Source organism: Chlorella variabilis, assembly GCF_000147415.1.
Source record: "Chlorella variabilis unplaced genomic scaffold CHLNCscaffold_5, whole genome shotgun sequence".
Taxonomy (NCBI): domain Eukaryota; kingdom Viridiplantae; phylum Chlorophyta; class Trebouxiophyceae; order Chlorellales; family Chlorellaceae; genus Chlorella; species Chlorella variabilis.
The window spans coordinates 1,134,481-1,160,135 of NW_005435083.1; the positions used below are offsets into that span (position 1 = coordinate 1,134,481).

The following is a 25,655-nucleotide window of genomic DNA, read 5'->3' on the forward strand; positions in this document are numbered from 1 at the left end:
AGAAAGAGCATTTGGCACACCAACAGGTGCATCCACGCTACTCCATCCCCGAGTCTGTCAGTCGCCGCAATCCCTGCAGGCCGCAGGTGCCAGGCAGACAAAGACGGCCTTCCGCTGAATGCTTGTTTGTTATATGCGGTTGAATGCGTCAGAGGGTGCACACCTTGCAGGAGCGGCCCCAGCGTATCCATCAAACCCTGTGTTACAGTCGCCCCGCTATGATAGGCCGCGTGAGCAGACCTTGGGCAGGGGGCACACGTGATCAAGGGGCATCAAGAGAGGGGGTGGACCATGGAGCACCCTCTCCATGGCTCCGACCACCCTCCCCCCAGCTGAGCGTCCCAGGGTCACCCCACCCTGGCCCCGCTCCCCGTCCTGCCGGACACGCAACCCCCACAACGTGGTGGGGGACGTGGGGATCCTTAGCAGCTTAGGCCTGCCAGGCCGACGGGTGCCGATCACAGCCTCTGCGCCGCGCTCACTCAACTCTAGCATACCCTGCAGCTCAGATGCACACACTATAAAGCGGGCTGGCAGGGACGGGCTGACAGCATGAATAGACAGCCCTCTTCCCAACATGTGTGCATAGCTGTCATGTGGTGCTCACCAGGTCCTGCCGCTGCACCAAGCCGGCCAGAACGCGGATGACTGGTGCTGCTTCGTCCTCCTCCTTTCGCACCACCATCGCACCCCACGACAGCAGTTCGCCCTGCAGCAGATGGCAGCAGCAGTGAGCATGGGAGGCGAGTGAGGCGGGGGACATGCAATGCTATAAACATTGCTGGTCAGCGATGCCTACCACCAAAAGCAGCGGGGGCAGCGCCTGAGCCAAGTATGCTTGAGCCTCCATAACTTCCACCACTCTCTGTCTGTCGCTACAAGACACACATCGAAAACAATTCAAAGTTCTTCCCAACTCCCATGAGGTGCGGTGCATGCAGGCAGCACTGCAAACCACCAAATATCGCAAGTGATGGGGGTAGCCTGGCGGCTGCTCACCTGTCGCTTAACTGGCTGCCGTACAGCCCAGCAGGAAAGCTGCTTACGCGGCTTTGCACCCGAGATTTTGCTGGCGGTTCTGCCAGCGAAAGCAAGGCCTGCATCGCCTGGTTGGCTGTGGCCGTGCCCTCTGCTGCCTCAAAGCAGAGGCCACAGATGGTGTTGGTCTGCACATGCGCTTTGCTGCTTGAGTCCACCTGCAGACAGGCAAATCCCATGCAGAAACACGGCGGTGATCAGAAAGGATGCTATGCGCTGTGGGGTCGGGATGCGTCGGGACCAGGATGCTTCCCAGCCCGCACAGGATTTGATGGGGCAATCTGCGGGTTTCACCTGTTGCGACACCTTCATAGCATGCAGCGCAGCATCGAGCCCGGCCGGCGCAAGCTGGATCATCCCAGCACCTCCACTTGGCAGCAGCAGCACCTCATGCAAAGAACACAGGGCGTCCTGAACAAAGGAAGTGCAGGAGGAGACGTTGCTGCAGCTGTGGAACGTGTGATGGAAGCAACCCAACGCAACTGCAGGCCACATGCCAGCGCTCCTCTGCGCGCCCATGCAGCACCACCCTCGCTCACCTCGTACTGCGGGCCCAGCTCCTCCACGCCGCCAATCCCAATCCCCAGCAGCCAGCACACAAAGCAGTGCAAGCGCTCCAAGGACGGCAGCGGCATGCACCCCATGGAGCCCAGCACGCCAGCAGCGCCCGGGACGCCTGAAGGCACAAAACAAACTGTGCTCAGAATTGGCGCTTCCAAGTTGAAAAGATGCATTGGAGGTCTGGCAGCCATGCCTCTCCTGCGTACCCTTTTCCCCGGAGCGAAGCATGAACAGCGCCTGCTCAGCTTCCTCCCCGCCAACGTGCCGCGACACGTCTACCACCATGCAGTACAGCGCCTCCCTGGTCAGCAGCTGCCGCCGGCTCAGGCAGTTGATCATGAGGCGCAGCTCGTGGCACAACTGCAGCTTTAACTGCACGACCTGCAGACACGTCCGGGGGAGCCAGGTGGTGAAACTGAAACTGGCACATGAGGGGTGGAGAAGCCAAACAGACACTGATTGAGAGCCGCTCATCACCTTGGCATCATCATCAGCCGCGTCCTGGGCAGGCAGGGGAGGCCTCGGCACCACATCGCCCAGGACATGCAGAAGCTGCCGCAGCAGCCGCGTGTCAAGCATGCTTTGCTTCTGGGCTGCCCTGGCTGCCCGCACCATCTCCAACACAGTTTCAGCAAGCTCAGGCTCCTGCAAGGTCACCAGCGCAGGGGGGGAGCTTGTGGATTTGTGCTCAAATCAAAATGACTGAGGGCACTGCAGCACAGCGCACCTCCATAACCAGCAGCTGCCTCAGGCTGTCAAGGCCACGCCCTCTGATAGCCACGGCAATCGGTCCCAGCAGGCTCCTGTCATGTGTGCCAAGCACTAGCAGGCGCAGCAGGGCCCTGCCACGTAACCAGCCGAGGTCCAAGGCAGCCCAACCCTGCACCGCAAAGGCATTGGCTGATTGGCGACCGTTTGAGACCCAGCGGGGCCACCCTGCGCGCGAGCAATTCCCATACGCACGCTGGCATCCGCATCGTCTACTGGTGGCCACGTGCCCTTGAGAGGACCAATACCGCAGAACTTTGCGACATCAGCAATGCTGGCAGCTGCGCAGCCAGATTGCTGGAACTGACGCAGGTAACGATCGACGCGCAGGACTGACTCCTCCTGCACCACCTCAGGCGGGCAGGCAGGCAGAAGAAGTCTTAGGTGAGTTGTCAAGGTGAGTTGTCAAAAAGGTAAAGGTAAAGGTGGGGAAGAGCCTCCACAGGCTTAACTTCCCGGTTTTAACGTCTAGCTTTAGCTTGTGTGGGCTTAAAGTCTGGTAAAGCAAGAACTAGCTTGCAACATAGACTCCCCGCCGAAACGGGACGGGAACCGGGCGAAAGCAGAGAAAGCAATAAAACAGGGGTGGAGCAAGGCGACATGCAACGCAAGCAGCTGACAGGGCACGCATCGAAACGTGTGTATGACTGGCAAAGTGGCATGGCGCATTGGGGAGAAACGCAACGGTACGGGAGCATGGGCTGGCCAAACGGCAGTGCGGAACGCTAGGTCACTAGAAAAGCAGGGAAAGGCGCACTATGTATGCAATGAGGGCAGCCCCGGCTCGGGGCCGTTGAGAAAGCAGTGGGCGGGAGGGGGCGAGGCCCCGGTGTGGGTGGGCCCCATCGAGGGGGGATGGGGCGCGCAAGCGGCCAGATGGGGCGGGGCGCGGGCGGCAGTGGAGTCCTGCGGCTGGGTGGGATATAGGGCAATGAGCGTTGAGCAGTGTGCGATGAGCAATGAGCAATGAGCAGTGAGCAGCCCCTCCCTAAACAAAGTGAAGCGCAGGACGGGGTCCGGTGGATGGGAGGCAAGGAAACGCGGGGGGTTGCCACGTGCGCTACCGCCGCCGCCGCAGGCAGCACCCCTGCGGCGGCGGCAGCGGCAGCAAGCCGTGGACCCAAACGCCGTGCCGCCGCCGCCGCAGGCAGCACCCCTGCGACGGCGGCGGCAGCAAGCCGTGGACCGAAACGCCGTGCCGCCGAGTCCCGTGGCTGTGGCCTTCTGGCAGGAAACTACGGCCGCAGCTCGGCAGCACGGGGGCGTCGCAGCGTGCCGCCGCCGCCGCGCTGCCCCCCGGGCACGGCGGCGGCGGCGGCGGCAGCAAGCTTGGGGCCAAACGCCGTGCCGCCGAGTCCCGTGGCTTGCGACCGTAGACCGTGGGCCGGAAACTGCGGCCGCAGCTCGGCGGCACGTGGTTCTGTTCAAATCGCCAAGCGTGCAGCAGCGCCGAACCACGCTTCCCGGCCTCGGCGCATGCCTTCAGGGGCCCCCTATCGCTGGGCACACCCCTCCAACACCGAACATGCGCCCGGGGGGGGGAGGGCGGCCCGGGCTGCCCAGGCCAAAGTGGGCCGCCCTCGAGCAAGAGGCGGCCGGTCTGTGTGCTGAATGAAGCTTTGTAGGCTAGTAATGATTTAGACCATTATTTGATCTGCCCGACACGCCAAGTGCAGTACCCCCCACTAGTAGTGAATGGGTCCCGGGGAGGCCTGTGCCGAAGCCTTGGCGATTCTATTAGGCGTTCCCGAAGGAATTGGCTTGGATTGGCGCTGAGCCGGTCAGCTATGCCGCTGCAAAGGCAGGCGGTTTACCTGCGACATGGCGCCACGGCAAGGCCGCATCAAGTCGTCCTGTATCAGCTCAAGCTCCGGCAGGTCACTCACGACTGCCAGGTCAGCAAAGCTCTGCAGTCACAATGCATTAGTGTTATGCAGCGCCCCCACGCATGGGGCACGCGTGGGGGCATGGGGCGGACCTGAAGCCCTGTAGACACTACCTGCACGTCAGGAAGCGTGTCCGGCAGCGCCCCTACGCTGCGCAGCAGGCCCAGCACGCCATCCGTCTGGGCCTCTGTCTCAGTCACCAGCTGCTTATACTGCAGTACAGGGAGGAAGGAAGGGCTCCAGCTTGCCCTGGCCACACGCGCATGGCTCTCAATTGCATGCAACGCCTGGAAACGTGCATGGCTGCCGCCACCGCAACCACCGCCGCAGCAGCAGCAGCTGCAGTGCACAGGCAGCAGCATACTGACGCATGCTTACCAGAGAGCTCAACTGCCCTGGCCTGAAGAGCAGCCTGGCTTGTGCCTCAAACTCTGCCAGGCTGTCAGCATACAGGACTGTGGAGTTAGAGACGACTTGTCTGCTGACATCAAATTTATAAATCTCGTACTGCTGTGCCTGCAGTACCCAGGTGCTGCTGCTGCTGCTGCTGCTGCTGCTGCTGCCGCTTGTATCCCCAGCTGTGTCGCTCCGGCTGAAGCTGGACGGAGGCTCCCCGAATGTGCCGATGCTGCTGATAAGCAGGATCGGATCGACAAGAAAGGCCTGGCAGAAATGGGACACAGCAAGAAACAGCATGAGGACAGGAGGACAACCAGTGGCGGCAAGGAGGCAGGCACCACGCACACAGGCACACTGCCAGCAGCCCGCCACTGTCAGGCTGGCAGCCTGCCTGGCTGAACTCTCACCAGAGTGGCAGGAATGCGTAGCTCCTCGACAAGATGCTGCAGCATTTGCCGCAGGCGGGCGACTGGGAAGCTGGTGGCTGCCAGCAACGCCTCCAGCTGCTGCTGCCGGATCCGCTGTTGGTCATGCTCATGCAAGAACTGGAAGAAAGGCAAAGGTGCACCATAGTCAGCATTATCAACGGGGAGCAAGGGCATCGTCAGCAGCGCCCACTCCTCACCTGAGTGTCGCTCGCAGCGGCCGGCTCGGCAGCGGCTGCCATGATCGCAGACAAGCCATCACTAATCTGCGCCACACGGTCCATGTTTTGGTTACGAATTGCGGAAGCAGCTCAAGGGCAGGCATGAGTGCAAGCACCAGAAGGGAGCATTCACTTGACTGGCGGCTTGGCACGACATCTGCCACACACCTGCTGCATTTTATGCTGCCAGCTGCTGCAGGCTGCCTGCCTGGCAGCGAGAGCCGCATGAGCGCTTGAAAAGTCCAATCTCGGCGTCGTTGCCTGCAGCAGCACACGTTGCATGCTAGAAACTCAAACAGCAGAATTTTGTTAAAGGGAAGAACTTTTGAGGCTCGGGATAGATGGCAGCCCCTACTCACCCTCAGCGTGTGGAACCAGCTGTGGGGGACCAGGCAACTGAGCTGCTTCAGACGTGCACTCAGCACAGCTGTGTCAGATAGCTGCCTTTGCTGCGCCGCCGCCTCCAGCTGATCGTGCTTGCTCAAGACATCCGCGAGAAGGGCAAGGGCGTCGTGGCGGTAGGCAGCCGCAGCTTGTTCCGAGGTGGCTGCCTCTGGCGGCGGGTCGGTTGGCCACCTGAAAGCAAAAAGCAGAGGAGGCAGCCAGCATGTATGGCACATCGAAAACTGTGGGCGGCCAAATGTTGTGGAGCTGGAGTACCTGTGCATGCTGCAGCTTTACCCCGAGGATGGCCATAGTGGCACTGACCTGACGTCGGCGCTGCGCGGCATCTCTGCAAGCATTGGCAACCAATCTAATGGCGGCCGCAGTGATAGCTGGAAGCGCAGGTTTGCAACCACTTGCTGCCGCACACTCCTGGTGAACGGGTCGCCGGCCATCATTCTCAGCAGACGTGCTGCCATGTGCAGAAGCACAGGGGACCATGCTGCTTCTTGCCCACCCAGAGCAACAAACAAAGCTGCCTCAAGGCTCTCGTCCATCGCAAAGCGGGCCGTTGCAGCGGCTGTGGCTGCAGTGGTGGCATCCAAGCCGCCTTGGCTGCGCCCCATCTCCTCAGCCAGGGCGAACTGTGCTGCCAACGCAATGCGCAGCTTTGCATAGGCTATCCTTCCAATGCTGCCGTTGCTGGATGCTGCCGACGGCGTGCGCGCCAGGCGTCCGTGCTGCTGCTGCTCTGCTGTAGCCGCAATCTGGTGGATCGCAGGGTGCTGCAGCAGAAAGACAAGCCCCTGCCCGACGGTGAGCCTGCCAGCAGCCACCCGAGCAAGCACCTGCCGCTGCAGCTCTTCTACGCCGCCTGGGGCGCTCATGGCGAAGCTGTGGTGTGTCGGTGACTCGCCTGTGGCTCCGCTGAAAGCACATGCAAAGTGGAAAGAAGGAAAAAATGGTGAAAGTCCCTGCTTGTGCTCTAATCTCTTGCCTGCCTCTTTCTCATGATCTGCAGGCTGATCAGCCCCAGCCCCCCAATCGCAGCTATGCTATTAGCCCTCAGTGGAGTGCGGCTGCTGGCAGCCGTCGGGGCTGTCTCCTGGCTGCTGCTGACTGCCCAAGCCCAGCCAGCGGGCCAGGCACCTGCTGGCATTGCCAGCGGCCCTCCCCTCCTGAGCGGCTGGGTTCAGGGGTCAGCCGTCGGCCATTTCTCGAGCTTTGGCTCCCAGGTGAGCTGCTGGAGCATGGCAGGATACTGCCTTCAAAGCCAGTGGTGGAGGGGGCAGGGGGTTGAGCCGGCGGCACCTGGCAGGCGGGAGCGGGGGCGGGAGCCTTGCGGCGGCGCCTCGGATAGCAGGCTGCCTGCCACATGCAGCCGGTCTGGCATCTGAGGGCCTCGGCGCTGGCAGTGTCAACTTCCCTACACCCCTCTGCTAGCGCAGGACTCAGCACAGGCTGCTGTGGAGCTTGGCTCGTGCGGCCTCGACACCGCCGGCAGCGGTAGCGGCACGCGGGCCTTTGCGCCCAGCCTGGCCTTGGGCCCAGCCAACCCCTTTGTGCATTGCCTCACCATGGCAGGCTGCGGCGCCTGCTTCGAAGTGCAGTGCGGCAACGACTCCGTGTCTTCCCAGGTGCGATGTGTGTGTGTGTGTGTATGGTGGGGGGGGGGGCAAGGGGAGGGGTGTTGGCGGCGGGGAAGACAAGCCTGGTGCTGAGGTGCCCGCGGGGGAGCCGTCTGGACTCACTCTGCCGCTCCTGATGCAGGCGGCAGGCTGCTTCGTCAGCGCCAGCGGAGGCACTGCCAGCATCAATGTGACCGTCATGGATGCATGCCCAGGCTGCAGAGGTAGGGGGTGACCAAAGCAGTGCCGGCGGCGCGCGCGGTGGCGTGTCTGCTCCCAACATGGGCAAACCTTGGACCCGGTGCCTCCTGCACTTCTCGGGTGCAGGCGACCTGGTTGCGCTGCCGCTGCTGGCCCTCAGCCGCCTGGCGCCGGTGAGCCAGGGCGAGATAGCGGTGCGCTACCGACAGGTGAGGCGGCGTGCACTCTCAACACCGCCAGCCGCCCTCCCTGTGCATTGCTGGCGCGGTTTGCGGCAGCTGAATACCCTCGACCGGAGTCCTGCCGCTGCCGTCCCCTACTCCTGCACACCCGCGTGCCGCAGATTGCCTGCCAGCCCCCTTCCAACATCGTCGTGGTCGTGGAGGGGTTCAGCCTGCTGGGCGACGGCTGGCTGCGCCTGCACCTGGAGCATGTGGCCGGCAGCGGCGGCATAAAGGCGCTGTGGGTGCGCACCGAGGGATCTGGCGATGCGGGCACCAACGCGACCCAGGCAGGCGACCGCCGCGGCGCGGGCCTCAGGGCTTCAGCCGTCAGACAGGGCTGTGTGTTTGTCTTGAGTGGACTGCCCAGGATTCATCGGACTAGCTGAGTATGCCACGCCTGTGCCAGAGTCGCAGGTGGAGCAGAGCGGTGCATGGCGCCAGCTGTCCAACGTGGCTGGCACTGCCAGCTGGCAGCTCAGGTGGGCCCACGGTGCAGTCGGGGCTGGGTTGGTAGCGATCATGGGTGTCACGCCTTTGCGTCCGCCTTGGCATCATCCTCCGGACCCTTGACCTGCCCATGCAGTGGCGTGCCTCCCGCGCCCCTGGACCTTCTCATCTATCCTGCTGATGGGGCCCCGCTGCTGGCACAGTAAGCCGCAAGGGGCATGCACAGCCATGGGAGCAGCTCTAGCAAGGCAGCTGCCGACCCCGCTCTTCTTAGCCATTGCTGCAGGGCCGCCATTCCTGCCGCTGGAGCCACTGGTGCCTTCACCACAGATGTCCAGCTGCAGCCTCCCCAGGCATTCAGCCCCAGCCCCAGCAAAGGCGAACAGCGCGCAGGCCTGGCCTCTGCAACCACCCCCTTTCCAGCAGCAGAGACGCTTGGGGAGGCGCCTGAGACGGAGCCAGTGATTGCTGCACCAGCAGCAGAACCCTTGGAGGCAGCACCGGCAGCCGATAAAGTGGTGGCTGCCACGGTCAAACAGCCAGGCTGGGCTGCCCCGTCGGCAGAACCAGCGCCGGAGCCTTTGCTGCCTGCACCGGCGGCAGAGCCGCTCATCATGGCGCCTGCTGAGGAAAGCAGGGCGCAGTTCAAAGCTGCGCCGGTGGCAGTTGGCGAGCCAGCGCAGGAGCCAGCTGCCACGCTGCCATCCCCAGCCACGGCCCTGGCCACGAAGCGCAGCCACGCTGCAGCAGTGGTAGCTGCCCTGGCCCCCTCCATCCTACAGGGGGTGCAGCAGCGGTCTGCAGCGCTGGCTGGGGAGGAGGCAAAGTGGGCAGCACCAGTGCCAGAGGGCCAAGCCCACGCAGTGCCTGCCCCAGAAGCCCCTGCACCAGCGCTTGAGCTCAAGGCAGCAGCAGTAGTGGCTCCAGCACTGGTGTCCGGCGTCGAGGAGAGACTGTCCGGCTGGAAGGCACAGCAACCTGCGCCGGCAGCGGAGCCGCTGCCTGCCATCGGCACCGGCCCGCCCACGGCTGCTGCACCGGCGCCTCTGCAGATGTCGCCGCAGCCAGAGGGAGTTCCCCCAGCGCCAGCTAGCACCAGCCTTCCCGCGGCATCCCCAGCGACTGAAACGGCGGCACTGGCTGCTGTCCAGCCGGCCCTCGCCCAGCCAGCAGGTGCTCCTGATCCGGCAGGCGGCCCTGTGCCGGCGGTGGCAGGCGGGCCTGTGGACGGCGGCGATGACGGTGGCACCGACGCTGCTTACATCGCCGCTGCCGCCGCGGGAGGCGCAGTCTTCATCGCTCTAGGCGAGCCCGTGGCTGCGCCTGTGGCTGCGCGTGTGGCTACAGTCCTGTCCACTGCTGCCTGCCTGATGGCATGCCCTGCTGCAACGCCTGATCAACGGACCAAGCTTTCCTCCTGCCTTCTTGCAGTTGCGGGCTTCACCTGGTACTTGGTCGCCAGCCGCCGCAAGAGGCGCAGCAGCGCGGCAGCAGCCGGCCGCGCCGGCGGCCCTGCTGCAGACGGCGACTCGGTGGGCAAGGAGATCAGCAGCGACGAGGACGGTTTCAAGCAGGAGGCGCCGCGGGAGGTGCAGCTACCGGAGCGGGCCCCACACCTCGCCAGCACCTTCTTCAGCCAGCTGCCGCCTCCTGTGGCGCTGGGCTCCCGCCACGTGGCCGCCATGCCGGTGCGGGGGCCGGCGGTGCCACCCGACTGGCCCTGCTGCTGCGATGGAGAAGGAGCAACGCAGCCTCCTGCCAGCCATTCTTTCACCTCCTTTCTAATTTTACCTTCGCCTGAGCCCCCTTCCCGGCTGGGCGCAGAACCTGGAAGACCCGCAGCACCAGGCGCTGGACTATGTGCTCGCCGACTACTCGCCACGCAAGGCGCCAGCCTGGCCCAACAGTGCAGCCGCCGCACACGTCGCGGAGGGCAGGCCGCCGCTGCCGCCCAGCCGCTTGGGCGGCGGCATGGCATCCTCCTGGCACGCGCAGCAGCAATACCTCTACCGACCATCCCGCCTGGGGTGAGCGCTGCCTGGCGGGGCTGCCGTGCACAAGCTACGCCCGCGCTCCCTCCACAGCCTGCACCCCGGTCTTTCCGTGTGACACGCGCTTGTCCCCTGTGGCTGTGTGCAGGGCGTCCAGCCGGGCAGGCAGCGACCTTCTGTCCAGCTCCGACCAGCTGCTCATGTTCAACATGGACCCCAGCAGCTCCAGCTACCGAGCCACAGACCAGGTGGGCGGGATGGGTAGGCGCCTGGCAGGCTGGCTTATCCAGGCAGAAGTGATCGCATGCCACTCGGTCCATATCAGGCCGGCCTGCGCAGGAGGCTGCCTAACACCCTGACCTCGCTCATGTTTCACACGCACCCTGCCTTCCTGCTCCCTCCCTGCCTCTCGTCCCTCCCTCCTCCCTCTTACAGATCATGGACTCCTCCCCCTGGCTGGACCCTCTGTTCCAGCAGCAGCAGCAGTCGCCGCTGGTGTTCCACCCCGCCCCAGCCCAGGGCGCCTTCATGCACAGCCCGCAGGTGCCGCTGCCCTGCAGCTCCCTGCCCCGCGACCTGCACCCGCCGCTCGCCTCCCTGCCCCACATTGCCGCCGCTGCGCGCGCCGCGGGCAGCCCGCCGCACAGCCACCTGCCGCTGTACGCGGCCTATGGCAGCCTGCCCCTGGCGCACCAGGCCGCATCGGCGCCTGCCGCCCGGGCCGACTTCCTCGCAGCCTTTGCCGGCAGGCCGGCGAGCAGCGCCGCTGGCTTTGGCGGCCGCGCCGTCGCCGTCGCCGTCCCGGCAGCCGACATGGCGGCAAGCCCCGCCGCCAGCGCGTGCGCAGTGGTGCGCAGCACAGCAGAGTATGGGCAGCTGTCGGGTGTGGAGCAGAAGCAGGCGCAGGTGAGGGGTGGGCAGCGCGGGCTGCTCCTGCTGGGCTGCCCAGTGGCGGCATCAGTGTCGCTGTTTCCAACTCAAAGCCACTGCTGCCTCCTGCCTCCTGTTGCCCCCCCCTTGCAGCGCGAGCTGATGGCCACCCTGCAAGAGGATGAGGTGTGGGGCGACTCCGCCTCTGAGTCTGCCCATTCGAGAGGCGATGCGGCGCAGCCAGCCAGCCTGCCAGTTCACCGCCCATCAGCCCCCAAGTCGTCCCGCTTCAGCCTGGATTCGATGCGATCCATTGGCGGACGCGCCAGCGGTGACCACCCTGTCCCGCCAGAGAGCCAGCCTGCCTCCCGCCCATCCGGGCACAAGTCGCCCCGCTTCAGCTTGGATTCGATGCGATCCAACGGCGGGCGGGCCAGCGGTGAGCACACTGTCCAGCCAGCCAGCTATCATGAGCATCAGCAGTACTTTGGCCAGCAGTCCGCCTTTGGGGCCCGCACGTATGGTGGCTGGGACGGCCAGCAACAGCAGCAGCACCAGGTGTGCCAGGACCAGCCCTACCACGAGCCACTGGGCTACCAGCAGCACCCAGCTCCGCACCAGTCCCTCCTGTCTGCCGGCCTGCAGCAGCAGCAGCAGCTGCAGCAGGGTCTGGCTGCGACGGCCGTCCCCATCCCGTCCCCCCAGCATGCCAGCCCTCTGCTGCGCGGCGGCAGCGGCGGCTTTGCCCCGCTCGACATGCTCACCTCTCCTGCCCAGCAGCTGGAGCCCCACCACGTCACACCAGACGGCAGCAGCGGCAGCAGCGGGGGCTCCTTCACGCCTGGGCCTCAGATCAGGTGCGCAGCCACCCCCCTCTCTGCGCCTGTCCACCTCCTGTATCGCAGCCTCGCGTGCGTGCAAGTCACGATTTGGGAGCGGCGTGGCATGCCCGACCGCCAGCATCACTTCTCCACCTGGTGCCCGCCCACCTCCCTGCTGCAGCGCCTCCCCCGACCACCCGCCCCCTGGCTCCATACCCTTCCACGTGAAGCACGGCCTGCCGCCGCCACAAGAGCAGCAGGACCAGGCGCCAGCCCCCGGGACCGGCGCGGGGCCCGCCCTCAGCAGCGCCCTGTACCGCCGCCGCTCCGACGACTTCCTGCTGAGAGCCGACTCTTTCAACTCCGCCGTCAGCCCTGGGCTCTTCACGCGAGACAGTATGGACTCACCGATGCAGCTGCCGCCGTCCCGCCATCTGGGCAGCAGCTTCAGACAGCAGCAGTACAGTGCGCAGTACCCGCAGGCGCAGCAGGACGCCAGCGCGGCCCGCGCGGCGCCCCCGCCGCTGCGCTTTGCCGAGGCACGCCGCGCAGCGGCCGCCAGGCAGGGCTGAGGCCTCAGCTGCCGAACAGGCACCTGATGGCAATACTTAACCATTCATTGCATGCATGCCTGAGCTTACCTTGGCCACTTTAGCGACCCCACACAACCCGCCACACAACAACATTGCACAACCCTGCCCTGATATCTTGTTTGTATGCGTCTGCAACTGCTCACATCTTGTTACTGACAGGCTTGAAAGTCAGCGCGTGTCTCTCAGGCTGATGTTGATGCGGCAGCGGCTCATGTGCCACTCAAAAGGCCAGAACGGGTCGCCCTCGCTGGTAGCTTCCCTGGCCGTTCCATTGCTGCTGGCCGCATCGGCATCGCTCGTGCCATCCCTGCCACCATCCGCCCCACAGGCGCCGCCGCACCGCAGCGCCTCGGGCAGCGGCCGATCCGTGAGCACGCGCGGCAGGCCGTGGTAGCACCGCCGTGCGGGGCCGCTCAGCACCAGAGCGTCGCCGCTGCGCAGCAGCAGCGCGGTGGGTGCCACATCCTTGCTGGCGCCTCCCATGAGGAAGACGGCATCGCAGCCCAGGCTGAGGCTGACCAGGGGCTGGTCGAGGCTGCGCTCCGCGTCGTCAATGTGCCCGTTCAGCGTGTCGCCTGCACATGGGCGGGGAGGCGGGCAGGCAGGAGGCAAGGGCAGGATGGTGCATGGCCAGCAGCAAGGCATGATGTAAACCCCGCCCCGTGTTGCAATGCTGCAGCTCCTCCTCCTTGCCTTCGTAATAGAAGTTCACCAGCGCTGCATCCGGGCAGTACGGCCTGGCCTGGGCCAGCAGCCCCTGCTGGTCGCCACCCTCCCCCAGCAGCTGCGCCGCCAGGTCAGCCAACGAGGCGGCCAGCTGGTGGAGCGGGGCCGGCAGCGGCACGTGCTGCACGTCTTGTCGGTAAGTGCGCTGCGTCCAGTCGTAAGGCGGACCCAGCGTGGCCCAGCGCAGCCGCACCAGCAGGCTCTCCGCGGTGGGGCCGCTGCCACCAGGGCCCCACACCCCTGCTGCTGGTGCTGCTGGAGCTACCGACTGCGGCTCTGTCCTGGTTACCGCTGGTGCAACCTCCTGCTGCTGCTGTTCTTGTTCCTGGTGCGCCTGCTCCAGCTCTTTTGGCTGTGCCGCCACCTGCTGGAGCCGCAGCCCCTGCTGCGCCGCGATCCAGATGCCCGGCAGGCCCCCCGGGTACGCCTTGGTGTGGTTGGTGTGGTTGGGCGGCTCGCAGAAGCGGGTGAAGGCATCCATCACCAGCTGCCGCTGCAGGGCAGGCTCCAGAGCACCCCGCACCACCAGCAGGCCTGCAAAGTGCAGACGAAAGGAGGCCGCCTGCTCGCCTGCTGCATCATGCGATGCCTTAAAACAGCATTGCATATGCTCCCGCCATAACCCATTCCATCTATGCTTGCCACAGGCACACACCTGGGTGCATGGCGAACGAGTAGGCGGCAGCGGTGGGCGGCATGCCCGACGGCACACCCAGGCACGTCACCCCGGCGTGCTGGGCGCCGGGCTGCAGGTCCACGACGTCTGACAGATCGGTGGGGCGCACGATGAACCCCTTGCGCCTCCTTCCGGTCCTGCAAAGGGAGCGAAACAGTCAGCATGGGCGTGATGGCGAGTGCAATGGCAGCAGCAATAACTTCAACAATCGCCGCTCGACTCACTTGCTGCTGACGCGCTGCTCCCTGTGCAGCTGCAACCGTTTTTCGGCAGCCTTGAACGCCGTTGTCGGCGCTGCTCCTCCATTCTGCTCCTCAGTAGGGTACTCCATTACAAGCGACTTGATGTGGTGCAAGGCAAGGCACAGAGACGAAGCCGCCGCCGTCTCCGCCGCCACGTCAGCTCCCGCCTGCTGGACCGGCGATACGGCACCATCAAACCCAGCAGCAGAAATCCATCTCTCCAGCTTCAAATTACGTCTACCACTCAAAACAGCCGCCGCGCTCCCTCCCCTGCATCAGCAGGATGGCAGCCCTGCTAAGCAGCTGCCGTTGTGCATCAATCGAACAAACCCCAGCCAGCTACCGCGCCGCATGCATCTTACCCAAGGGCGAACAGGCCGACACCAGGCCCGGAGGAGGTGATGACGGCACTTTGATGGCTGGCGGCGCGGGACGGGTCAGGCCCCTGGAACTGCCCAGGGTGACGGTAGGGCTCCTGGTGGGCGAGGATGGCAGACCCAGGTCCCGCGGTGGGCTGGGCGAGGAACAGCCGGGAGGCGGCGCCCAAGGCTCATTTGCCATGCCGACGCCGTGGCTTCCAGCATCGTGCACCTCCCTGGCAAGTCCACCCGCAGTTGCACCCGCCATCATGCTGCGCCCCGGGGGGCTCCAGTGCTGCTCCGCTGCTGCCCAGCCCTCCCAGCTGCTGCCGTCGTTCCAACCACCGCTGACCCAGTGTGCAGAGCTGCCCAAGGATTCTGCTGCCGGCACGCCCACAGCCTCATCGTCCTCCGTGACGGGCTGGTCCCAGAAGCCGCCTTGTGGCCTGGGCTGCACCTCTGCCGCCTTGCGCAGGTTGCCCAGGAATGTGGACATGCCCGGCCATGGGGCGCTGACGGGCAGCGTCAGCGGCAGCAGGCGCTGCTGCTCTGCTGCATCCCCTGCTGGGGAAAGGTGTAGCGCCCATCCCGTCTGCCACTGGCCTGCTTCTGGCTGCCGGGGGGCGGCACATGGCAGTGTGACGTCCGGCCAGGCCGCCCCACCGCTGCCGCTGATGCCACACACCGCCGCAGAACGCTCTCCAGCTGCACCCGAGGCGCTCATTGCTGCCACATAGGTGCGGGCCTCGCCCCGGATGCATGAGGGCGGCCTGCTGTCAGGCGGGCTGCGGCTGCCCACAGCGATCGCCGCCTCGCGCCTGCGGGCCGCCAGAGTGTCCAGCAGCCGCTGGAACCTGGCCGTCTCCTCAGAAATCTGGCGGCTGGGCGAGCTGCTGCCTGCCTGCCCATCCCCCTGGCTGCAGCAGGTCTCGGAGCTCCAGCGCAGAACGCCGCCGGTTAGCGCAGCACCGCACACGGCTGCCGCTGCCCCCCAGCTGTTGCCATGGCAAGCCGGCTGGCTTGAGGGCGACCACGGAGAGCTGGCAGGGCCGCCGTCAGCACCAGCACCGCTCCTGCTGCCGTCGCCTTGGCCGCCGCTCCCCTCTGCAAACCGCACGGTTTTGGCGGCGGCGGGGCTGCTGTGCCCCAGCGGTGCATCCGAGTCCAGGCAGCCCTCAGTGGCCCATGGCTCATTGTACATTGGGGGAGCGCTGGGCTCATCTGTCAGCCGCCGCTCCTCCTCGCCCTCCTCCTCAATCTCCTCCGCCCCTGCCTGGTGCAGCTGCGAGTACCGCACTGCCGACCAGCCCGTCTGCTGCCCGCCGGGCAGCCCCATAGCAGAGGTGGCGGGCAAGGCGGGCAGGCAGGTGTCGACAGCATTCTGTACTGGGCTGCTGGCACGAGGCAGGCAGCCGGGCACCAGCTCCAGTGAAGCGCCGGTCTGCACGCCAGCGCTATGGCAGCGCGCCGGGTGCTGCGGCGGATCCTGCTGCCGCCAGGCTGCGGGGCCAGCAGACCTGCCGCTGTCTGGGCTGCCCTCGCCTGACCAGCCCTCGCCCTCCACCTCTCCCCAGCTGCCGCTGTCCGTTCCCTCCAGGATTGCTGTGGCTGTGGCTGTGTACTGCCTGTACTCCCCGGGTGCGCTGCTTGGGCGCGCCAACTCCCAGGTGGCATGTGCGCCAGCGCCGCCGAACCTCCCGGGCAGGCTGCCAGCGGATGTCTCGGGCCCCGCGGCAGCGGCGCGCTGCCAGGCATGGTGCCCCTGGTGGTAGCAAAATGCGCAAGCACCGCCCATTGGCCAGCTGCTGGTGCTGCTGCACAAGCTGGTGCCGCGGCTGCCCCAGCAGGCTGACAGCTGCTCCTCTGCCGCCCAGCCCTGAAACTCGGAGCTGGGTGCTCGGGTGGGGCGTGTTGGGAGGGCAGCGGGAGACACGGTCGAGGCAGGGGAGCAAAGGGTGGCCTCTTTGAGAGCGGCCTGCAGGGGGTAGCACCGCACCAATTAGTAAGGTTCCATCAAGGCGAGCAGCGCGGCCCTCTCAGTTCCACCTCACCTGGTGCCCGCTCAGCTTCTGCTGCGAGTCGGAGCCGTCGCCCAAGCTGCTGGCGCGCCGCGACGCTGCCGCCGGGATGCTCCAGGGCTTGCCGTTGCTGGCTGCCTCATCCTCATTGCAGCCTCTGATGCCCAGATCGCTCACTCGGTCGCAGCCCTGCCTGCCCTTGGCGGGCTGGGCTTGCAGGCCCAGGTCCGGTGCTGTCCCCATTGTCTTGATGGTACCTGGCAGCGCTGGGCACCCTGCCGCTGCTGCCGCCGCCATCTCGTCGCCTCCGGTGTCGCCCTGGCATGCTGCTAGAATTGGCTTGGAGCTGTTCTGCTGCCTATGGAGAACGCGCTGCAGCCGCTGCATCGCCGAAGGCCCCGTCGTGCTGCTTGTTGACAGGGAGGTTGGGCGGCGGTTGCGGTGCGGAGCGTGAAGTGGGCTGCAAAGCCCAGGCCGGCCTGCGGCCCAGGCCCTCCCTTCCTAAAGCGCAGTCGCCTACAACAGGGCAGTAGAAGCGGGGGGAAAGTCGCTCCGATGGGCCAGAGGCGATGTGCGAGAGGGTGCTGCAACAGCAGGCGGGTTTTCACATGAGTTAGGACCAGCACTGGCACTCACAGGTGTCTGAATTGAAAGAATTGGCTTGAATTGGAGGCTGTTTGCTCACAAAGTACACTGGTAGTACTGCGGATGCCCACGAGGGGCGCATGGCGTCGTGGGGCCACAGGAGACTGGAATCTGTCTGCATCTGAGGCAAGGATCCCAGGAGTGCTGCTGAGACCAACCTTGGCAGCGCATGCTTAGCACCAATGTTTGCTCCTACTCAGATGGTCCGCTTGTGGGAAGAAGAATCGGACGATTCCTCTGAGACCGAGTCCCCGCGGGCGTCGCCCAAGCCGCCCGCCCCGCCTGCCTTCCTGCTGCGCCCGCTGTTTGGCGCGCCGCTGCTGGCGGTGGCCACGCCAGCGCAAGGCGGTGTGCCGGCGGCTGTGCTGGGCCGCAACCGCCAGTCTGGCATCAGCAACCTGAGCCTGGGCGGCATTGGGCGCTCCATCTCTCGCCGGCACGTCAGCCTACGCGCCATGCCCTCCGCCGGCAGCGACATGCGGCAGAGCAGGCTGGCACTGCAGGCAGAGGCGCACAGTGTGGTGCACCTGCTCCGCGGGCCGCGGGAGCAGGCGGCTCCTCCATCGCAGGCCCAGCGGCAGGGTGACGTGCAGCGCCTGGAGGCCGGCGCCACGGTGACCCTGCAGCCCGGCGATCAGCTCTTCCTCTTGCGCCGCGACGGCCACCTGCTGTTTGGCTTCAGCGTGGAGCGCCCGCCTGCGGCGCCGGCAGACGAGGAGGCACCCCCGCCAGACGAGCAACCTCTGGCGCCGGGCGCAGCGGTGGTGGAGACCCCGGCAGCGCCCCAGGGCTCCAAGCGCGGCAGGAGCGGCGTGGAAGGCGAGGCAGAGGATGTGCGTCCAGCCCAGCGCGCCTCGCCGGAGGCAGCCCCCACGAGCTTCGTCCAGCAGGAGGCAGAGAGCGAGCAGCCAGCTGAGGGCCCTGCTGGAGTGCACCAGGGGGTGGAGGAGCCTGCAGGGCAGCAGCTGTCGGAGCAGCGCGTGCTGGCGCAGGAGGCAGGGCAGCAGGCGTCTGGGCAGGCGGGGCAGCTGCAGCCTGGGGACCAGCCATCCCAGGGGGAGGAGGCTGAGGGCGTGGATCATGATCTTGTGGATCTGACCTGAGGCGAGCTGCCCACCCCTGCCTTGGTGACGGCAGCCTCCCCGGCACAGCCACTACCCTGGGCAGCCTGTCTTGGCGGTTGTTGCAGCCCGTTGTTGCACATAGCTTGTCAAATGAATGCATGCAGTAAGGCATATGAATCACAGGCACATTGCCGAAGGCAATCAAGGGATGGGGGCGGAGGCATGCGGGCACAGCACGATGGGGAGGCACACAGGAGGAAGAGGCACATCACTGCACGAAATGCGCATGACGCGATGCGCATGCAAAATCTCTCTCCCAAAAATGTTCTTCAGGATCACTTTGGGGAGCCAGGCAGCATGCGCAGGGCAGCCTGGATGCTGGCCAGCTCGCGGATCGCTCGAGAAGCCACCACCGGAGGCAGCAAATGCACCGACATGCCCGCCGCTCCACCCCCCTGCTGCTGGTGGCTGGGGTGCGGTGGCAGCTGGTGCAGCAGGTGGTTGTTGTGCTGAGCCGCGTGCTGCACAGGGGCTGGAGGGCTGGTCAGATCACGAGCCTTGGCAAAATGAGGCCATGGCGTCAGGGGCTGCGGGGCGGCCAGCGCAAGCAGCGGAGCAGGCTGAAGGGATGTGTCTAAGCCACCGCTTATGCTTGCGCTTCCTCCAGGCAGCCCTGGCGAGGTGTGCAGCGCGGCTATCTTCAGCGGGCTGCCAGGCTGCACGCCACCTGCTGCGCTGCTCTGCAGGGGCGGGCTGGCGGCACTGAGCTGCCTCTGGCCGCCCGGCAGCTGCCCACCATCGCTCGGGGCGACTTCTGTGCGCGCGGCCGCGGCTGCTGCGCCGGAGGGCGACGGGTTCAGGCTGCTGGAGGCCTCTTGTCCAACCGCAGCGGGACGGGGCGGGTACCGTCGCGGCCTAGTGCTGCCCGCAGGTGGAAGCTGGTCCTGTGCTGCCTGCTGCTGCTGCCACTGCTGCCGCTGGCCCATGCTCTCCAGGTCGGTGACCGAGGCGGTCGGCGTGGGCGCCTTGCGCTTGTTGCGCCGGCCGCTGGCCAGGCTGCTGGCCGCGCTGCCTCCCCTGCCGCCGCTGCTGATGGCGTCCCCACCCTGCCCCTCGCTGCTGGCCCTGCTGCAAGCCCTGCTGCCGCCACGGCTGCCGCCGCCGTCGCGGCCCGAGGGCCTGGCCGTAAGCGACTTGCTGTAGGTGCGCAGCGCAGACACCACCTCAGCCTGGGCCGGGGCACCGCGGGCGGGGCAGGGTGAGACAGCGTGTTGTGCGGAAAAAAGAGTGCCACAGTAGCGGCGGCCGCTGCCCCAGGTGTTCCCCTCGCGCGCCGCCACTCGTGCACCCTCTCGTGCCGTCTGGCATCGTCCTTCCCTGCCCCCGGCCCCACCTGCGGCATGACGGCGACCATGGGCAGCAGCTCCGAGTACCAGGCCGGCGGGAAATTGAGGCCGTCGTCCTCGCCGGCGGGGTGCGGCGCCGCGCCGCGCGACCGCAGCACGATGATGTTGTGGGCGGCAGCCGCCAGGCGCTGGTCGTCAAACGCGCCCAGGTAGACCTGCTTCTTGTCTGCCCACACGTGGCCCTCGTACCGCTGCGTGCGCCTGAAGAAAGGGCATGCAGGGATGGGCAGGAAGACATGCTGGGCGGGGGCACGCATACGTTGCCTGGTCCTGGGCCGCGTGCCTCCATGCATGGCGCCCGCGCGGCGGCGGCGGCAAGGCTTTTGAGCGCCGGCGGCGCCGTTCCTGCAGGGGTGCCTTGGACGGCCGGGGAGGCCCTGCAACAGTGACTGGTAGGCCTCCCGGGCTCTCTGGCAGGCCCCTCTGGCGCTCACTTGTGCTTTGTGACGCCCAGGAAGCCGCTGCGCCCGGCCTTCTTCTTGTTGCAGTCCACGCCGCTGCCTCCAAGGTCTGCTGCTGCTGCCCTGGCCATGCACAGCTGCACGCTGGCCAGCAGCTGCTGGAGCTGGGGCTTCTGCTTCTGCTGAGGCTGGGGGGTCAGCCCGTCCATTGCGCACACAAAAATGCCAGGCTTGCTGTGCCCTCCCCTTGATGAATGTGACGGCGAGCCGGATCCAAGGCCGTCACAGGTGTACCTGCGCCAGCCGTGAAGCTGGTGGAAAGCGGTGTCAAACTTCGGCGTCGATTTGTAACGAGTTTGGGAGAATTAACAATTGCGACCATGGATGCTGCCCTTTGCATGCAAGCGTCAGTGCTCCCTTCGATTCATCGCCACAGCGCGTCGGCGCTTGCGCCCGCCACGATTGCGCTCAATCAGCAAGCGAGACAGCGGCTTGCATTGAGGGACCACGGCTTCCAGCGAGTTTATCCAGCCTTCATGAGTTGGGTATCACCTGCCAGCACCTGTCGGGCACTCAATTTCTTCACGGCCCCGCCGCAGCGCACGCTATGCACGCTGCGCCACCGCTCTATCCTCGCCTGCATCTGTTGCGGCCTGAGGCTTCCCGATATGCGTATGTGACTTGGTGGGCCCTATGGCCGAGCTGGTCACCGCTGTGGGCCCTATGACCGAGCTGGTCACAATCAACGATCTCGACGGCTACTATGTGTTGTGCCTGGCGGACACTGGGGAGAGGGTGTCGAAGCAGCTTGAATTCACTGCCGCCCTCGAGATATCGGACCTGATCAGCGCGAAAGTCGCTCTGCAGAAGGCTCTGCCGCTGCAGGAGGTCCTGTTTCGCAACCCCAACGCCGCCGAGGAGTTTGAGGAGCAGCTCGACGTGAGCAGGCGTAACCGCATGTGCCTTGCAAGCCGCTGCCGCTGCCGGCCGCCGCCTGCAACCCGCCCTCACCTCGCCTCACCCCCTGCTCTCCTCCACCCAGGAGCTGCGCAAGATTTCCTGGACCCAGTTCCTGGCCAACCTGGCCTCGGCAGAGTACGTGGACCTGCAGGCGGCAGGGGAGGACGACGGGCCAGGAGAGGGCGAGGGTGGCCTGCAGCAGGCATCTGCCGAGGCGGAGACGGCTGCGCATGGCAGCAGCCAGCCCCAAGAGCCTGCAGCCGAGCTGTCGATAGCGCCGTCGGGCGAGCAGGCGGTGGCTGGAGACGGACAGCAGCAGCAGGAGCAGCAGGTGCAGCACCCAACAGCAAGCGGGCCGGAGGTGGCGCCCAGCCAGTCGCAAGCTGGTGCTGCGTCTCGCGGCCAGCCCGCAGCCGCAGACAGCGTGGCGGTGGCAGGTGGAGCAGGCGTGGCAGCGGTGGCGGCGCCACCCGCCCTGGAAGCCGCTGGATGTGGGGAACTGAATCAGCCGCTGCCCCCGCACACCACCAGCGGGCAGCAGGAAGCCGGGGCGGGTGCAGCCGGCGTGCTTGCAGCCGCAGGTGTGGCAGCGGCCCCAGGCCCCACGCCTGCTCCGGCAGCACCACCGATGGCAGATGCAGCAGCAGCAGCAAACGGCGATGCGCCACCAGCAGCGGCGCCGACCCGCAATGTGTGGCAGGTGCTGCCCGACGGCACCGGGGCCAGCAAGGTGCTGCTAAGGCACCTCCAGGTGAAGTTTTCGGGTAAGGAGCAGAGCACCCACTTCTGCCAATCGGAAATCCGCCGCCGCATTGTGTGCAGCACCCTGCCCGTCACGCCTGCCACCCGCTGCCCATCCTGGCGTCTTCTCCCTCGCTTGCCCCACAGAGGCTGCCTGGGTGTCGTCGTTTGGCACCAGCGAGCCGCGCAGCCGCGTCGTGCTGCAGCATCCCGCCACCGGCCCTGGATCCCTGCCCCTCTCCTTTGCCATAGATGTCAGCCACACGCCTGGCAAGGGCCACAAGCTGTGCCACGGCTGGTCGGCAGCGATCAAGGCGCTCAACCTGCAGCCTGGGGACACTGTGGTGCTGCGGCCCCGCTGCGCCCGCTGCTCCAGGCGCTGCTGCAGCCAGCCAGGTGCCGGTGGCCGTGCTGACTGTGGTGCACGCTGCGGCGGCCAGGGGAAACGGCGGCGAGGCCGGCAGCGGCACCCCTGCTGCGGCAGCGGCTGTGGCTGCGGCTGTCACGGCAGCCGCCACTGCTGCAGCTACCGGCATGGCCGCCCCAGCACCCGCCGCAGGGGCGGCAGGTGGATCTGCACTGGCGGGCCGCAAGCGCAGCGCCGTCGCCGCAGCGCTGTCGCCCATGCGCAGCCCTGGCAGCACTGTGAAGCAGCAGCGAGTGGATGCCATGTTTTCGCAGCATGAATGGAACAAGGGCCAGCAGCAGCAGCAGCAGCAGCAGCAGCAGCAGCAGCAGCAGCAGCAGCAGCAGGAGCAGCCCGTGGCGCACAAGCAGCAAGCTGCCGCACCGTGGCAGCTTGCCCCAGAAGGCAGCGCGGCAGGTGCCATGCTGGCTGCCCCTGCACGGGACGATGTGGGGCCGGGTGCTGCCGCGGATGCGGCAGGGGCCAGCCTGACCAGCGGCCTGCCACCGAAACAGCAGCAGGACCAAGAGTTCCTGAGCGCCAGCCAGCGCCAGCAGCAGCCCTCGCACTCTGTGCAGCTCACGGGCGCCACCGGCGAGCAGCTGCTGCAGCGGGGCGGGGCAGCGGGAGCAGGGGAAGGCGGCGGGCCCCTCAATCCTTACGAAATGTTTCGCCAGATGAAGGCAGCCGTGAAGGACTGCGGCCTGCCAGGTGCGGCCGCGGCCGCGCAGCTCTGCTGCACTGAGCTGGCTCTGCTCCTGCTCTCGTTTGTGACCTGCCTGCCTGCTAAGCATCCTTTCGCACCCCACCTGCCCGCAGCGGAGCAGCTGCACCTGTACTGGCAGGCTTTCCAGCGCATGCCAGCCTGGAAGCAGTGCATCCAGCACGAGGAGGTGATGGAGATGGCGGGTGAGGGGGCGCCCGGCCTGCAGCAGCTCTGCTCATACCTGCTGGTGGAGGTGCGCGACATGGCCGCCGTGCACGCCGCGCACGCTGCCACCAGCGGCGGCAGCGGCCTGGTGTAGAGGTTCTCGTATATGTAAAGTATCTTGTACTTGTAAAGATAACTTGCAATGGCATTGGGATGCGCATTGGGATGCACGCCGGGATGCGCCGGGATGGATGCCTGACACCAATCCCGACCAGCTATAGTGACACGTCTCGCAAACACATGGTTGTGTGTGCTTCGATGGGAGGTTACACGTCGACACAGACCAGGGCGCTAGTGGGGCTCCCACCCAGTGTTGTAGGGCCCCGAGTCGTCGGCTGCCTCCGCCGCCAGGCTGGCGTTGCGCAGGAAGGCGCAGGGGTGCTGGCGCAGGCGCGTGAAGCCCTGGTTGCCGTGCTTGGCGCTGACCCGGTCGCACCACTCTGGCAGCCGCAGCACCGGAGGCTCCCAAGGGCGCCACTCTTCTGCAGGCAAGCGGTGGGGGGGCGGGGGCGGTGGGGATGGGGAGGCACGGGACCGAAAGGGCAGGGCAGCACACCACCCCTGGGCCCTTTCACGCACCTCCCAGCCTTGCACACAGCCCACCCGGCCCAGCCCACCCACCCGCCAGCGGCGCCGGCCAGGCGTATCTCAGACGGTCGTACTGCTGGTCCGAGTCGCCCCAAGAGAAGCAACAGAACGCGCCGTCGTTGCCCAGCAGCTCCGCAAACAGCTCATCCATCTGCGCCGCCTCCGCGCCGCCCTGGGGCCCATACCCGCCCAGGAACCCGGGCACGTGGCCCCTGTGCGGCAGCAGCGCAGGAGGCGGCATCGGCAGCAGGCGGCGGCGTGCCGATCATGTAGTCATGGCGGCAGTCGCAGGGCATACCGTTCGCTGCCCCAGCAAGCAGGCCTGCGCAAGGCAGCCTGCGAGAGAAGCTGCCATGCAACCAGCCGGCTTGCCCCAGCCGCACCTGAGCACCAGCACCGCCGACGACTGCACCGGCTGCAGCACACGCAGCAGGTCTGGCAGCTGGATGCCCGCCCACACCGTGGCGCCGTGCCCGATGGTGACCGCGGGAGCGGGGAAGGGGTTGGCTGGGCGGCTGGGAGAGATGTCAACCGCCGCACGAGAGTGGCGCAGCGAGGCGGGCACCTGCGGGCAAGCGCGGCGCAGCCGGCGCGTGAGGCAGGCTTGGGGCGCGTCCAGGAGGGGAGGCCAGGGGGCACGCCGGCCCAAGACCGACTTGCCACACACTCGAGCCGAGCTGAGCTCGAGATTTGGGAGCACGAGTCGGCGGGACAGGAGTGGAGGGCGCGGCGCACACCGCCCGCACCTGCTGCCTCACCTGGGGGTGCTGCAGGAAGCTGGAGTGGCGGTAGGCCACCCCATAGGCATCCAGCTGGGCCACGGGGATGAGGTAATCCAGGGGGGCCTCAAAAGGCACGCCGTAATCGGTGCCCCTGCAGGCAGGAGGTGGGGGCAGCGGGCGGCCGCAACGCGTGAGGGGCAAGGGAGGGGGCAGGGGCAGGGGCAGGGCACGGATGAGACACAGGCAGCCACAAGCTGGGTGGCCGACGCAGGCAAGCAGGGGGGTGCCTCCAGCACGTGGGATGTGGGCAAGGTTGCGCCTGAGCCTGGCATCCCCGGCCAGCGCCGCCAAGCGTGGCATGTGTGCGGCGCTGCCGGCGGCTGGCCCTCCCTCACTTGATGCGGCAGCGGTAGAGGATGTGCGGGTGCTCGTCATAGTCGCACCAGCACCAGACGGGCGGCACGATGAGCGTGCGGCCCAGCATGCGCGCCGCCGCCAGCGCATCCCTGCACGCGACACCAGGCAGGGCAGCCCGCGGGGGCGGGGCGAGGGTGGGACGGGTGGGGGTGGAGCAGGGCGCTCCGCGCTGCTCGCGGCATGCATGCATGGCCTGGTGGCGTGTGCGGCACAGCACTGGCAGGCCTCGCCCCGCACTCTGCCCTGCGCCCCCCACGAACCCCCACCTCACCTCAGCGCCGCCAGCTGGAAGCTCATGCCCAGCCAATTCTTCTCAAACAGCGGCATGCGGGCCCCCGGGTAGCGCCGCCGCTCCGCCTCCGCCACAAACGCCGCCACATCCAGCTCATAGGCCAGCAGCTGCAGCGGCTGGGCGCCGGCGCCTGCACCGCCGAGGGCGCCAGCTGGCGCGGGGGCTCCGTAGTACTCAGGAGGGTCCATGAGCCACAGGCCAAACTCGCGCAGGCGGGAGCGCTTGCCGGGGATGTGGTAGCGCTGGAAGGTGGTGTGGATGGCGATGGGGGCCACTCCCATCCTGGGGGGGGATTGCATGGGGTGGAGGGTGGATGGATGGGTGGAGGGATGGTTGGGTGGTGGTGGGCAGCGGCGGCTTTAGCAGTCTGTGGAGCAGAGCAACAGAACGACACGCACGGGCACACGCAGCGAGCATGAGGGGCGGGGCAGGGGGCAGGGGAGGGCTGGCGAGGCGGCCCACTCACTTCCAGGGCGTGCGCTGCACAAAGGCGACGTGTCCGTTTGAGAAGAGCAGCACCGGCAGCACCTGCAGCCTGAGCTTGTTGTCCCACACCAGCACTGTGCGGGGGTCCTCTGCACCGGGGGGGGGGGGGGGGGGGGCC

General features: G+C 66.7%; 6 protein-coding genes across 6 annotated transcripts in view; 2 read left to right on the plus strand and 4 right to left on the minus strand.

Moving 5' to 3' along the window:
- Positions 1-592: 592 nt before the first annotated feature.
- Positions 593-5,319, minus strand: CHLNCDRAFT_143025 (hypothetical protein; the record flags this gene model as incomplete). Its single annotated transcript, XM_005849790.1, has 9 exons — positions 593-709; positions 1,578-1,714; positions 1,806-1,980; positions 2,077-2,100; positions 4,182-4,274; positions 4,403-4,465; positions 4,632-4,916; positions 5,060-5,197; positions 5,278-5,319. 9 exons carry the CDS (start codon positions 5,317-5,319, stop codon positions 593-595), a joined length of 1,074 nt encoding a protein of 357 aa, XP_005849852.1.
- A 645-nt stretch (positions 5,320-5,964) lies between these two features.
- CHLNCDRAFT_143026 (hypothetical protein) lies at positions 5,965-8,388 on the plus strand (the record flags this gene model as incomplete). Its single annotated transcript, XM_005849530.1, has 8 exons — positions 5,965-6,086; positions 6,443-6,581; positions 7,131-7,319; positions 7,453-7,534; positions 7,638-7,720; positions 7,855-7,977; positions 8,144-8,214; positions 8,319-8,388. 8 exons carry the CDS (start codon positions 5,965-5,967, stop codon positions 8,386-8,388), a joined length of 879 nt encoding a protein of 292 aa, XP_005849592.1.
- Positions 8,389-8,796: 408 nt separating this feature from the next.
- CHLNCDRAFT_143027 (hypothetical protein) lies at positions 8,797-12,436 on the plus strand (the record flags this gene model as incomplete). The annotated part of the gene is made up of 7 exons (XM_005849531.1): positions 8,797-9,517; positions 9,614-9,870; positions 10,007-10,209; positions 10,322-10,421; positions 10,609-11,079; positions 11,197-11,900; positions 12,046-12,436. The coding sequence occupies 7 exons, from the start codon at positions 8,797-8,799 to the stop codon at positions 12,434-12,436; spliced, it is 2,847 nt and encodes a 948-aa protein (XP_005849593.1).
- Positions 12,437-12,625: 189 nt separating this feature from the next.
- CHLNCDRAFT_143028 (hypothetical protein) lies at positions 12,626-15,796 on the minus strand (the record flags this gene model as incomplete). Its single annotated transcript, XM_005849791.1, has 7 exons — positions 12,626-13,032; positions 13,112-13,717; positions 13,839-13,996; positions 14,084-14,268; positions 14,484-14,576; positions 14,693-15,021; positions 15,172-15,796. 7 exons carry the CDS (start codon positions 15,794-15,796, stop codon positions 12,626-12,628), a joined length of 2,403 nt encoding a protein of 800 aa, XP_005849853.1.
- Positions 15,797-18,887: 3,091 nt separating this feature from the next.
- On the minus strand, positions 18,888-20,203 carry CHLNCDRAFT_143031 (hypothetical protein; the record flags this gene model as incomplete). Its single annotated transcript, XM_005849792.1, has 4 exons — positions 18,888-18,927; positions 19,094-19,416; positions 19,581-19,794; positions 20,028-20,203. 4 exons carry the CDS (start codon positions 20,201-20,203, stop codon positions 18,888-18,890), a joined length of 753 nt encoding a protein of 250 aa, XP_005849854.1.
- A 3,120-nt stretch (positions 20,204-23,323) lies between these two features.
- Positions 23,324-25,655, minus strand: part of CHLNCDRAFT_143033 (hypothetical protein) — a gene marked incomplete at both ends in the record, with an annotated part of 4,479 nt that continues 2,147 nt past the window's right edge. Inside the window, 7 exons of the mRNA XM_005849793.1 lie at positions 23,324-23,514; positions 23,654-23,832; positions 24,004-24,185; positions 24,379-24,493; positions 24,738-24,848; positions 25,031-25,333; positions 25,518-25,626. Coding sequence (XP_005849855.1) covers positions 23,324-23,514; positions 23,654-23,832; positions 24,004-24,185; positions 24,379-24,493; positions 24,738-24,848; positions 25,031-25,333; positions 25,518-25,626 — 1,190 coding nt within the window. The remainder of the gene's footprint in view (positions 23,515-23,653; positions 23,833-24,003; positions 24,186-24,378; positions 24,494-24,737; positions 24,849-25,030; positions 25,334-25,517; positions 25,627-25,655) is intronic.